At 46.1% G+C, this 14,683-nt stretch overlaps 1 protein-coding gene across 1 annotated transcript in view; it reads right to left on the bottom strand.

Moving 5' to 3' along the window:
* Positions 1-14,683, bottom strand: part of DSCAM (DS cell adhesion molecule) — a 707,908-nt gene that overhangs the window by 278,765 nt on the left and 414,460 nt on the right. The window contains exons 7-9 of the mRNA XM_062174789.1: positions 12,379-12,654; positions 2,433-2,729; positions 1,427-1,702 (exon numbers count right to left, since the gene is read on the bottom strand). Coding sequence (XP_062030773.1) covers positions 1,427-1,702; positions 2,433-2,729; positions 12,379-12,654 — 849 coding nt within the window. The remainder of the gene's footprint in view (positions 1-1,426; positions 1,703-2,432; positions 2,730-12,378; positions 12,655-14,683) is intronic.

Below are 14,683 nucleotides of genomic sequence, written 5' to 3'. Positions count from 1 at the left end.
CACTCCCTGGCCACAGCAGAGAGCTGGTCTGGAAGAGGGGCAACCGGGACAGAATCCAGCGCCCCGACCGGGCCTAGAACCCGGTGTGCCGGCGCCGCTAGGCGGAGGATTAGCCTGTTGAGCCGCGGCGCCGGCTCTCATCTTGTTTGTTTACTGATTGCCTCTCCTGACTGCAAGGAGAGCTGAATAAGGAGAAAACTTGCTCGGCTCCTTCATCGTCATATTCTCAGTGCTCAGATGTGGTGTTTGGCATGAAGTAGGTGCTCCACAATCTGGTGGTTGAGGACACACAGAAAACCACAAGATGAACTTTTGTGCAGCTATTACTGTCTGGTTTACCAGGAGTTTGTGAGTACTTGAGAAAATTATTTAGATATATGTTAACATTAAAAAACATTCAACAATTATTTATGCACAGGTAGAGCTAATATATAATGCATATTCTATAATATGCTACATTGTATATATATGTATATATGTATATATATGTGTGTGTATATATATATATATATATACATGAACGTGTGTATGTGTGTATGTATAGATACTTTTTAAAGTAAAGCTAATGGGGTCTGTGGGAAAAGACCATTGGGGATATCATGAGAACCTTGTGCAGCCTGGGAACCAGGGCATGAGAAGATAACTACATGGGGAGGGAGCTTGGGACACTCAGCAGGGCTGGAGGCTGCCCCGAAGGTGTCAGAACCTATTTTAGAACGTACTAGAGTTATCTCGTAACCTCCTTCATGTGGATTGTCTGCACAGTTGAGGAACATTGACTTTACTTTCAGTGGAGGAAACCGGGGGAGTGGAAGAGACGGGTCCCCCTAGGCTCTGTCACTGGACGTTGGGTTTCTGTGGTGAATCTTGTCACTTCGTGGGTCTTTATTGGTAAGGAGGTTGGGGATGAGTTGAGTGATATCCATACAAAGATTCCCCTGACACAATTCCGGCCAGCCCATCCCATGTGGGAGAGAACAATTCTATCAAGAAAACTTTCTGTCGTGCCTTTCCAACCTGTGATTCCTTGGCCTGCTCACCGACTCAAGGGGAGAGGTTTGTCAGAAGTCCTCACATGTTAGGAAAAGTCTCTCTGTTCAGAATCTGAAAGAACTCACCTTTAGGAGTTGGTAGCAAAACAACAACCCACATTCCTAAGTTACCAAAAGAAGAGATAACCCGGTAACCATGGCAAGGATGGGTGGGTTTTTCCTATGGCAACGTTAACGCATGGGTCTTTGGAAAAGGAGCCACAGAGCAGGAAAACACGCCTGTCTACAGGTGCCCCCAGTGTCTAGCCTAAAGAGGACATTCAGTGTTCCCGCCACTCTCCTACTCCGCAGGTGCAGATTCCTGCAGTACCCATCCTTGGCCTTGGGCTGGTGAACAGACCAGGCCAGGGAACCCAGAGGGGAGCGGAAGTTACCTTTCACAGTCACGTGGACGCTCTGGCTGGTGGAGAGCTGTGGTTGAACCAACACATTGCAGGTGTACTCCCCCTCGTCGACTTCTTTCTGCACATCCGAGAGTTTTAGAGTTCCATTGTTCTCAAATGCCACCTGGCGATGGTTAAAAGGAAGCAGGTTGGAGTTCTTGTACCATTTGATGGAGTAGTAGGGGTAGCCAATCACCCGGCAGTGAATGTACGTGTCCCGTCCTGCTATCGCCGTGATGTTTTTCATTGGTCGGATGCTTGCAGGCCCTAGAGACACACAAAGAAGCTCTTGAAAATAATTTAAGGGTACATCACGTGTAGGGAAATGGGGTTCACTTTTTCTTGAGTTGATAATGTTGGGTTTTTTTTCATAGAAACCCCTCTTTTTCAATTAAACGATTTTGTCTGTATTCAGCATTTTGTGCTAAGAAACACTTTTATGACTTCCAAGTGATTCGGATCAGTATCGGATACCCTATCAACCATGTCTATGGAATCGTTTGAATGACAAGAGAAAAGGCAGCTTAGTCTACACGTTGTAGCTAGTCTACACCGAGCGGTCATGCTCTTTTTGTGACGACACAAGAAGCAACTGAACGACTGTTCAGCTCTCTCTATAAACTAGATCATGAAGATGGAGGTTATGCCATGTCGCACCACGAATGCAAGTTAAGGACCATGGACAGGGGGTTGACCACAGATGGAGTAAGACAGAAGGAAAGGAGAGAGGGAAGGGCATGCACAGCAAAACCCAGGAGAGGAAAGCTCAGCTGGACACGTCGAAGAGTGAGACAAGAGAACAGGCTGACTACAGAACCCCGAGTGCCACGTCCAACGGTAACCCGATCAGTGCCGTTCCTGAGTCGGAAGGAAAGGGCAGGAACTGGGAAGCGCGAGCTGGTCGGCCGGGCGTTCCAGGCCTCGGCTCGGGCATGCAGCACCCCTTCTCCACTCCAGTGAGGCATGTGTGTTTTGGAGGAGCTGATCTGACAAGCACCTCTTACGTTTATTCGAGCCTGGTACAGGACGACTCCCGCAGAGTTGTTGGCCGTGCAGCGGTACACTCCGCCGTCGCGCACCTGGGAGCTGGAGATGTTCAGGTAGCTGACCACGTTGCCCTCGGACGTGATCATCTGGCTGATGCGGTGGCTGCCGCCCTTGAGGATCGGGTCGTCGTCCAGGGTCCATGTGATTGTGGGCAGGGGCGTCCCCTTCACGTTGCACATGAGGGACACGGGCTCCGCTGGACTCACCACCTTTTCACTGAAGGCAGAAATGATCTTGGGAGTTCCATCTGCAGGGGACAGATTACGGACATAAGTGGCACTATAATTAAACAACTTCCAAGTGCATTTGCTTTGCGGCTAGGAGGTCAAGGTCATGGTTGGTAAAAACCCCTGCAGAAGATGTGGTGTTAGGGATGAAGCCCTATCAGAACAGGATCAAAACCAGTATGCATAGAACTAGCATAATTTTCTCAAGTAGAAATTTCTCAATTTCTCATAATTGTCTCATTAGGGGGACAATAAAGCAATCCAGAAGTCCAGTAAAACCATGGCAGTTTCCTAAGAAGTCGCCAACTCAAAACTGGGCTGTCCCTATCCACAATCGTAAATGCATAAGCACACCCACGCCCCTCCACAGTCACACCAGCGTTGTACATCCCTCGGCTGATGGAGGGATTTCTCACTAGGGAACTGTGTAGAGGCACAAAGGAAACTCCTGGGAGACTGATGACCTCCCCTTTATAATATTCTCATTAGAAATATTGTTTTAACCTTTTAACGAGAGAGCTGACTGCGTGGAAATGCCCGTGAGGTCTCTGAGAGTGGGTAGAACCCAGCACAGGTCGGTCCTTCCAGCACATATTGAACATCTGTACGTGATTTTAAGTTAGTCGCCATATGACTTGCCAGCCAGCTTGGAATCCTTCTGAGAGCGAAACTGGCACCCCTGACGATGGGGCCAAGAGGCACGAGGAGGCAAACCTGTCTCAAATAAGCTAGGACCTTTGCTTTCGAGAAAATCTCCAATATGCTTAGCAAAGATCAAATTGGCTCATCTCATCACATTTCTATCACATAGATGAACACTCTTCCTCTTATTATAATGGTTGTAATCACAAATGCTACTTTTTAAACATATTTTCATTAAAAATAAAGAGACTGGTATATTAGAGAAGACCTGGGAAAATCAAAATTTAGAAAGGTTGTCAATAGGCCTGCCAGCCTCCGACCTATAAATCCACATCATGATGCTTTTCCCAGGCATCAGTGGGTCATCCTGACATGACTGCGGCCACGTACAATGGGATTTTTGAGTCCAGTAATAAACCTTGCTGGAGGCTGACATTTTTTGCTCCTAAAAGCATTTTATTTTTTTTATTAAACTTTTATTTAATGAATATAAATTTCCAAAGTACAGCTTATAGGTTACAATGGCTTCCCCCCTCCCATAACTTCCCTCCCGCCCGCAACCCTCCCCTTTCCCGCTCCCTTTCCCCTTCCATTCATGTAAAGATTCATTTTCAATTCTCTTTGTATACAGAAGATCAGTTTAGTATATATTAGGTAAAGATTTCAACATTTTGCCCATATAGCAACATAAAGTGAAAAAACTACCATTGGATTACTAATTATAGCATTAAATAGCAATGTACAGCACATTAAAGACAGGGATCCTACATAATTTTTTTTAAAAGCATTTTAAAACCCATTTTTAGTTCATGTGTTTGTCTTCAAATGGAAGATAATGGTTGAAGGATTTTATTTAGCTTTAAATGGTTATTAGAAAAGTAGCGTATAGATGTATATATACATACAAATCTGTTGTGGAAAATCAGAGACATTTAAAGGGGGGAGAAACGACACAGGATAGCTTGCAGTTCCCTCAGAGAAAGGTGACTGCTGATAGCTGCCTGTACCCTGTGGAAGGTGCCCCTCATCACCCCAAATCCTTGAAGCCTCGATCCGCGGCCAGTTGGGCAAAATGCATGGGGTTCCACCGGCAGTGGGGGGGGGGGGAGCTGTGCAGTGGAGCTGCCCACAACCCTCCCCATCTCTTGGTTCCCAAGCCTTGGGGTCCTCACGTCCTCCACACAACTCCTGCTCCAGGTGACTGCAGAAGGCCCTCAAGTCTGTTTCTTACTGTTTCGTTTCCTTGGGTGCATTTGTAAGTCACTTATTCCTGTGCCCTTAGATTGCAAACGTTTTCTTCTATCAGAGACAACATTGATATTAAAATTTTTAAATATTAAAATTTCAACAAAAATCTGTGTTTCTTTCTCCAACACACAGCAGATGCTGCCTCATCAGGCTAGGTGTTTCATGTCCAGGGAGTCAGATGTCACATCCATAACCAGTCATTTGCACTTGGGACAATTTGTCCCTGTAATTCCACACCTTCTGTGGGGCTCATTTGGCTATACATTTCTCTGCATTGATTTTTGCACTCAGCGCTGAAGAGACAAGTGCTTTTATCTGCTTAGGAAAATGTTCCTCCGTTTTTTTAAAGTAGGGAAACTTTACATAGAGTGGAATGTACCGATCCCGAGTGTGTGGGTGAGCTTGGCTAAATGTGAACACCTGTGTGACCTGCAAAGTCCTCAAGACGTAAACATTTCCCCAAAGCTGTGTTTAAGCCATCCCCATCCCTGCTTGGATTTCTATCCACAGGAGTGAGTTTGGCCTGCTTTTGAGCTTCCAACAAATGTGAAAAGGGAGTAGGTTCTCTCACCGGCACGCACCTCTCCTGCCATAACCACAGGGTCCTTAGTGAAGTCAGCAAATCCAGCCTTGACCTTGCACTGTGACTGAACCGTCAACTCCACAGTGAACTTCTGCTCGGTGGCTGACAATGCCGCTTATCCTACCTCAGTGCACAGCTTACGTTTCTTTATCCGGTCACTTTAGTTTCTTTGATTCTGGAACATTCTTCGGTCCCCTTTGTATTTCTTGCTTGGCTCGTTTGGAGAAGAATTCGGAAGCCAGCTGCTGACGCTAGCTTCGTCTTGTATCTCCAGGATTAGTGCAGGCTGTCCACTCTTCACAGAACACAATGGAGGTGGTGTTGTTTCTGGTGTGCTGCCTCTAAACACTTGCACTGCCTGCTCCCATGTTTGGCCCATTTTGTAAGGGACTGTCTTTCCTTTGGTTATTGATTTGTAGAAGTAATTTATGCATATGGAATATAAATAAGTAAATAATTATCTTTTAGTGGTCATAAATATTTCTTAGATATATATGCATAGAACGTGTCAGATATTTATCACGTACAGTATATCTGTACGAATGGGCATATAAAACCTTTTCACCCACTCTGTGGCTGCCTTTTCATTTTCTTAATGATGTCTTTGCATTGATATTTAGCACTTACTGTGTTCTAAGGAATCTCTATCATCCCTTAAATCATGTAAAATTATTTTTTTTCTTTTAGAGACCTCAGGGTTTTGCATTTTACACACAGGTCTGTACCTCGTATCAAATTGAGGTTTGTATAAGGTATGAAGTGATCGATACTCGCTTTTTGCCACTTATTTACTGAGTTGTTTTAGTGCTGTTTGTTCAGCTCTTGAATATCCTGTGCCCTTCTGAAAACCAGCTCACCGTTCTACGTGTGTGGTCCTGTGTCTGGGCCGTGTCTGCTCCATTGAGCCACGTATGGACTGTGCGTGCTGTAGGTCTTTCCATCTAGCAGTAGGGGTCATCCAACTCACTTCCTCAAGATTGTCTGGGTGGCTCTCTCTTTACTTTTCCATATTTATATTTTGAATGTTCTTTTTTTTAGGGGGGGGGATGAGGGAGAAAGAGAGAGATCAAGCGAGTGAGGCCCTGGCTACCAGTTCACTCCCAAATGCCCTCCATAGCCAAAGCTCGGCCAGGCCAAAGCTAGGAGCCAAGAATTCAATCCAGGTCTCCCATACGGATGGCAGGGGCTCAGTTACCTGAGCCATCAACTTCTACCTTTCAGAGTGTATATGAGCAGGGAGCTGGAGTTGGGAGATGGAGCTGGGTATCGAGTCTAGGTACTCGAAAATGGAAGGCCGGTGTCTTAAGTGGTAGGCCAGACACCTGACCCTGATATTGATATTTTAACTGACTTAGAGTTCCACTTTTCTGTATACACTTTAAAATGAATCTGTAAAATTGAGATTTTGGTTGAATATTATATCAGAGACAATTGCTAACTCAAGAATATCTCTAGTTATTTTTTTTTTTTTGACAGGCAGACTTAGATAGTGAGAGAGAGAGAGACAGAGAGAAAGGTCTTCCTTCTTCCTTTTTGCTGTTGGTTCACCCCCAAGTGGCTGCTACGGCCGGTGCATTGCAGAAGTTGCGCTGCACCAACCCGAAGCCAGGAGCCAGGTGCTTCTCCTGGTCTCCCATGGGGTGCAGGGCCCAAGCACTTGGGCCATCCTCCACTGCACTCCCAGGCCACAGCAGAGAGCTGGACTGGAAGAGGGGCAACCGGGACAGCACCCGGTGCCCCAACTGGGACTGGAACCTTGGGGTGCCAGTGCTGCAGACAGAGGATTAGCCAAGTGAGCCGTGGCGCCAGTCGAATATCCATAGTTTTAATCCTTGATGATGTTATACCTTTTCAATATGAGCATTTTGTGTATTTCAATGTGGTGTTTTGTAGTGTCAGTATGTTGTACAATTAGTAGTGGTTTGTATGTTGAAATCTTTCATATTCCCATGAAATATATCTTATGTTTCACACTTTTATGAACGGAAATTTCAGAAGATTATTTTCAATGATTCTAACTGTATAAAAATGAAATTGCATGATGTCTACTGCTCTGGTATCCGACGGCTTTCTAAACCTACTCGGCCTTACAGAAATGGCTTTGTAGCTTCTTGGGATTTTCTTCTGTAAATGTCAATGGCTTTTGTTAAACAGAACTGAGAATTTTCCTTTGCAAACATCATGCATTTATTTCCTATTATGCTTGACTAGAAATCCTAGTTTAACACTGGACAGAAGTGGTATTGTGGATACCCTGTGTTGGTCTCAATAATAAATGAAAACCCCTTACTGTTGACCCATTAATTATGATTTCAGCTGCAGGTTGTTCACAGGTGACGTTTATCTGACCAAGGTAGCTGAGAGATTTGTTATTCTGGGTGGATGTTGAACTCTGTTCTGTGATTTTTTCTGAATATATTATCTATTGTTTTTTCTTTTTTATTCTATTAACATAGTGACTTACATAGGTTAGCTTCTAAAATGTCTTGCTAATCTTGTATTTATGGGATAAACAGCTAAATGTACTGTGTCTACGACTTTTAGTGTGCCTTTAATCACATCTACTTATAGTCAAAATTGCTGTACTTCACGTGAAGTGTAGGAACCTGTGACAAACAATTCAATTGATTTAAATATAGCCTCCCTCTGTGTTAGCACATCATTTATGTTTTAACTCTACAACATAGTGTTACAGCTTTATCATGTTACGATCCATCAATTGCTGCTTTAAACATTTGAAGCAGGAAAAATATTTTGCTAAATGTCTATGGACATTTTTATCATTTCTCATGTTCTTTATCCCTACACAAGGGTACTTCCAAAAGCTCATGTGACAGAAAATTTAAATAAGTCTATTTTAATATGAATAATTCACGTAATTTTTCCAAAATATACATTTTTCTTGAACTTTCGTAGAACCTTTGTATGTATGGATTTCAAAAATGTTTTGCACCAAAGAAACTTATGTTTCCATTCTGTTTTTCATGCTGCCTTCATGCCCCCTTGTTGGTCTGAGTTTCTACCTTACGTGCTTTTCTTCACCCTCACCACTTCTTGATGCTCAAGTCTTCTCCCTTCACATCCTTCCACATTTTGTTTATTGAAAAGGCCCTTGTTTAGCCTTAGATTCTGAAGACCATTTTGTCTATGCAAGTCTAGATCTTCAGGGTTGTGTTCTGGCTTTATCTTTTCACCAATCTAGAGACATTGCTCCATTTCTTCTGCCCCCAAAACACCCACAGGGAAGTTATCCATAGTTTGTATTGATTTCCCCTTTACGTACAAGAGTTTCTCACTACCTTTGGTATTAAGTAGCTGGACGCTGAGAAACCAGCACGTAAATATCTTTGTGTTTATTCCTGAGGTTTGCTGTGTTTCTTGGATCTGTAACTTCATTTTCAAAATAGACTTATTTATTTATTTGAAAGAATGACAGAGAAAGAGGGAAGGAGAGACAGAGAGAGGGATGTTCCGTATGTTGGTTCACTCACCCAAAGGGCCACAGAGCTGGTTCTAGGCCAGGCCAAAGCCAGGACCCAGGAACTCCATCCAGGCCTCCCACATGGGGCCCAAGCACTTGGGTCATATTCTGCTGCCTTCCAGGCACATCAGCAAGGAGCTGGGTTGGAAGCAGAGTAGCTGGGACTTGAACTGGTGCCCTGATGTGGGATACCTGTGTTGCAAGCAGTGGCTTGACCTGCTGTGCCACACAGCCAATTCTTGAGGCTTCGTTTTTCTAATAGTAGCAAATTTGAGAAAACTACGGCCATTATTTCTTCAAAACATTTTCAGCTTCATTGTCTGTCTCCTTCTGCACCTCTGGTTACACAGATGTCAGGCCGCCTGACAATGTCTTCTATGTAACCAAGGTTCACGCATTTACTTTGCAGGATTCTTTCCACGTTTCAGATGAAATATTTTCTATCTATGTTCAACTTCATTGTTTTTTCTTCTTTCTTCTCCAATCTTTCGTTAAAGCAAATACAGTAAGTTTTTTCACTTCTATTAATTTTCTTTTACATTTTTATTTATCTGCTTGTCTTTCTCATTATGTCTATATTTTCCTTTAAGTTATTGATTTTTTTTAAAGATTTATTTGTTTGAGAGTCAGAGTTATAGACAGAGAGGTCTTTCATCTGACTGCAAAGGCCGAGCTGGGCTGATCTGAAGCCAGGAGCCAGGAGCTTCCTCCAGGTCTCCCACGTGGGTGCAGGGGCCCCAGCACTTGGGCCATCTTCTACTGCTTTCCCAGGGCACAGCACAGAGCTGGATGGGTAGTGGAGCAGCCAGGACTAGAACCGGCTTAATCACTACACCACAGCGTTGGCCCCACATTGCTAATATTTTAAATAGCAACTGCAAACTCCTGATCCACTCCTTCTAACACCTGGGTCCTCTCGGGGTCTGTCCCCACTGTCTGCTTTCTCCCCTGTCCTCTGCTCACAGCGCCCTTTATAAATGTCTCATTATTTTTTACTGTGGACTAGGATTCTCTCCCACATGTTTGCGGTTGGGTGCCACCCACGTTTTCCAAGGGGGACATTTGGAGACCTGCAGACGATGCTGTTGTTCCTTCTGTCTGGGTTTCTGCTCCACCCATGCACTTTGCAGGTGTTGCAGTAGCCCAGAGCCACGTCCTTGACCCCCTCAACCCCAGAAGACAGCAGCTCCTTCCAGTTCTTTCTGTAGCAAGTGGGGAGTGTTCTCGGGGGGCTGGTGGCAATGCAGGTATCTCCTAATCCTAATCCATTCTTTCAGGGTCAAATCTTTTCTGCTGCATTTGTTGTCCCTCTAGCCTTGTTCCTCGAAAGTCCCTAATTTTTATCAGCTTGGGGGTTAATCTGGTCCTGCCCTTCCACCCTATCAAGAACTGGGACTTCTTCTTCTTCTTTATGATTCCATTTCCCAAGTCCTCTGGTTTCACTTTGAAGCTGTACTTACTACAGTCCAATTTTCTTGTTGAAAAACAGCCCCCAACTCCCCACTGTCTCCACGGTCACTGCTGGCTCCTGGTGTCACGGTCTCTGTCCTGTTGCTTGCACCCACAGCCGTCTCATGGGAGTCACGGGGCGTTCCCCAGAGGATACTGGCTGGGCCCCATTTTAAAGCAGGTGCAAGGCCTGTGTGTGCAATTCCACTTCTGCTCTCTTTTGCTCCATTAGCACTGTCATCTCTCAGCAGAGAACAAAAGAAGCGGAAGCCTCCGTCCTGAATGGAAGCTGACACGCAGCAAATACACCCGAGTGTGTTCGGCTGCTCCTCTGCCCCCCCCCCCCCCCTTTTTGTTCAAGTGACGGCTTTTTTTGGAGATGAAAGCAGACATTATTTTCCCAGTGAGACCTGAGTGTGTCGTTGAAATCTTTCTGGCTGTCACTCTCTGACAACCTGAACTCTTTGACATCATTATGGATCATCAATATGCTCTTTAAGTCTCCTTGGTCACGTGAGATGGTTGCCGAGGTAACGAGGCCTTGGCAGGTGGTAATCGCTCCCTTTTCTGCAAAGAATCTAGAAACGGTGACGCTGTAAGGACCAGAGTGCACCATCACGAGCACGCTGGCTCTGGACAAATTAATTACTTTTGCTGTTAGTCACCATGTCAGGCATTTAATTTAAGGCCGGCCATTGGCTGATTTTACCTCGGCTTATAAAGTCATTCTCTGCAAGGAAACGCACGAATCAAAATAGGAACCTTGGTTCTTCTTAAAAATTAGCCAAAGTTTAAAACGAGTAATAGAAATATATCTCAGTATTATGACACATACAAACTTAATTTTGTAATGGACTTTGTTCTCTCCTCCGACTGTAGGAAAATCATTTCGTTATTTTTATCAAATGATGGCAGCAGATGACTTTTAAGTGATGTGTAAAGACAGAATGTGTATTAGCACAATGCAAGACACAAACAGAAGTGGCTGCAATGGACCGGTGGTAACTGAGAGTCTGATTTCAACGTTCCTGCCGTAGTGTCTTTCCCTGGCTGATGCTCCTAAAAGCTTTAAGTATGCAGCAACCAGTTAAGCAAAGCCAATGGTAGAGCATGCCTAACACCTGCTGTACCACAGAGTAACCCCTTACAAATCCCACTAGCTTACATCTGGGGACAAACGTTTGGACCCAGCTGGGGACAACTGTGCCAACCGGACACCACGTTTCACCCCACCCAGCACCATGCTGGCTTACCGCTCACGGCCAGAGTGGCACGCCTTGGCGAGGGAAGTCCCTTACCACCCACCCTGAACCGCTCACCACTAGAGTGGCACGCCGTGGCTAGGGAAGGCCCTTACCACCCACCCTGAACCGCTCACCACTAGAGTGGCACGCCGTGGCTAGGGAAGTCCCTTACCACCCACCCCTGAACCGCTCACCACTAGAGTGGCACGCCGTGGCTAGGGAAGTCCCTTACCACCCACCCTGAACCCCTCACTGCCAGAGTGGCACGCCGTGGTTAGGGAAGTCCCTTACCACCCACCCCTGAACCCCTCACTGCCAGAGTGGCACGCCGTGGTTAGGGAAGTCCCTTACCACCCACCCCTGAACCCCTCACTGCCAGAGTGGCACGCCGTGGTTAGGGAAGTCCCTTACCACCCACCCCTGAACCCCTCACTGCCAGAGTGGCACGCCTTGGCTAGGGAAGTCCCTTACCACCCACCCCTGAACCCCTCACTGCCAGAGTGGCACGCCGTGGTTAGGGAAGTCCCTTACCACCCACCCCTGAACTGCTCACCACCAGAGTGGCACGCCGTGGCTAGGGAAGTCCCTTACCACCCACCCTGAACGTGTGGCAGTGCCCGAGGACGTCTCTGACGGCTGCAAGGTGGAAGCAGGGTGCTGCCAGCTCAGCGGACGGAGATCCTGCTCAGCACCCTGCAGTGCATCCCACAAAGCAGCCCCCAAACAAGCCTTGACGAGGAAGCCCTGGCCTAGAGAACCAGGAATCGTCAACCAAATGGTAGGTGCCCAAGTGTCTGCGGTTTACGCCTTAACAAGGACTTTACACACACGAAGTTATCCATGTATGTTACTTTAGGTTCCTTATAACATGCACAGTTCCATTCTCATCAGAATGACCCCCTCCCTTATGTGCCTGATTTAGCCTGAAAAAATCTAGCGTGCAGTTGTTAGCTGGCTAGAGAGACAAAAATCCTCAAACCACATAGTCAGCACTGCCTTGCCCTCCGCCGAGGCCCACTGACCTTCCAGGACCACCTGCACGTAGTCCTGCGCCGACAGCTTGTCCTTGCGCACGAAGCACTGGTACGCACCACCATCACTTTTGACCATGTGATCCATGATAAGGTTTTCGTGGTTGGTCCCTGTGATCCGCACATTTTTGCCAGGGTTGAGGACTTCGCCGTTGCGATACCAGGAGAGCTCCTGGTCTTCAGTGCCCGTCACGCTGCAGGACAAGGAGACCTGGCTCCCCACACTGCTTTTAACCTTCCTGGGACTGATGGTGGCTTTTAGGGGCTCTGGAGAGTTGGACAAGAGAGAAGAAAAGGTACAGGCATCACATATTGAGAAAGCACTTCATCACCGTGCTAGACTTTTGAAAAGGCAAATGCATCAATGCACACGTGTTCCATTTGCTTCCTAGATTTCACATTATTTTGTAGTGCACCATTTTGGAAATGCCATTGTTGATATTTCTTTCCGCTTTTGTTTCTCTGTGTAAGTAATAGAGTGATGCTGGTCAAACTGTTTTGTCACCGAGTGGATGTGAGGATGATGGTATTCATCCAGACAATAAGAATTACAACATGCTGGTTACCAACAGGAACATACTGTTTGAATATATAAATCCTATTTGATTGTTCTGAGAAAGTATTGATGGGTTTGCCCTGGGCCATTACACACACACACATGCACACACACAAAGCTTACTCATCTGCTGTATATGGCTTAACCAGCCAATGTATTACATAGAGTTTTGAAATAAATAGAATTGTTTCCTTGAGATGCAGCGAACGGAGTTGGCATTCGTATTCCTGACCTCTTGTGCTTCAATCTGATAAGCACAATTCAATGTAGAGTAGAATTTAATAAACTCCTTTGTGTTTAGGATGGGGCTAAATCCACAGGGAGACAACGAGGGATAATAGTGTGGTGCAACGAACATGTGCCATTAAATCAGCAAACCTCTTTTACTCATTACGTAAATAACTCTTTTCATTCATTACGTAAGTAACTCTTTGTGTGCCATCTCCATTTTACTGAAGAAGAATGATTGAATAGCCAAATGCATTCAACAGGTAAATGACCAAAAATAGTGTTTTTTTTTTTTTTTTTACTCTGGTTTTTCCTGACTTCTCATCAAAGCATTGAGGATCTTTGTGTCCAGGGACTTTGCTCTTTGGTTCTAGATGTAGAGACAAGGACAAAAACACCATCACAGCCAAGCAGAGGGAAGAAGGGGCTGGGCTGGGCATACAGTGCGTGGGTCAGGATCCTCAGGAACACCAGGGGCGTCCTCAGGTATCAGGATGGAGAGCCCTGAGTCCAGCCGGGATGGAAAGAGCGCCTCCTAGAGACCAGGAGCCACGTGGTGAGGGCACAAGCACAGCCCAGTCTGGGGAAGCGTCCCCCACCCACTGTGGGTGCGTCAGAGGCTCCCTGAAGCAGAACAGTGGGGGGGGGGAACCACAAAGCTGTCAGGAACAAGAATGCGAAGGGCGTTGAGGTCCTGGAGTTACAGCAGTGAGAACAAAGCATCCAGGAATGCTGATCACGTGACTGCTGCAGTCACGTGTATTTTTAGGGGAATTTGCCGTGCATGTAACAGTAGACAGATTAGCATAGGGGAAACTGTCAGCCAAGAGCTGCCAGAAACACTCAGTGGAGGGGCAAGTACAAAACTCTATGAGACCAATCTCTGGGGCTTGGCAGAACTTGGATGTAGACACAAAAGGCTGGGGGCCGGTGGTGTGGTGTAGTGGGTTAAGCTTCTGCCTGCAGTGCCGGCATCCCATATGGGCGCTGGTTCAAGTCCTGGCTGCTCCACTTCCAATCCAGCTCTCTGCTGTGGCCTGGGAAAGCAGTAGAAGATGGCCCAAGTGCTTGGGCCCCTGCACTCAGGTGGGAGACCTGGAAGAAGCTCCTGGCTCCTGGCTTCGGGTCAGCCCAGCTTTGGCCACTGCAGACATTTGGGGAGTGGACCAGCAGATGGAAGACGTTTTCTCTGTCTTTCCCTCTCTCAGTCTATAACTCTGCCTCCCCAATGAATAAAATCTTTAAAACAAAGAAAGGAAAGGCTTAGAATTTAAGATTTAAAGTCTGCATGTGGGGGTTACAGGATGCATCTGTCAGTCCCAGAGCCTCTTAGAAGGGAGAGAGGGTGGAGGGTTTCATCTGATGTTTTACCACATTTTGGGAAGTGTCAGTTGGTCACCTGCTGTAAAATTGGGAGACATGGCAGGCTGACACCCAGGAAGGAAGCCAGAAACACCAAACACAGAGATTCGGAGTTTCCTTTCTGAGGGGCAACCTTCGAAGCCATACGAA

This window comes from Lepus europaeus, chromosome 2 (genome assembly GCF_033115175.1).
Source record: "Lepus europaeus isolate LE1 chromosome 2, mLepTim1.pri, whole genome shotgun sequence".
NCBI classification, from domain to species: Eukaryota; Metazoa; Chordata; class Mammalia; order Lagomorpha; family Leporidae; genus Lepus; species Lepus europaeus.
The sequence above is the reverse complement of the archived record's forward strand: the minus strand, read 5'-3'. Positions and strand labels throughout refer to the sequence as shown.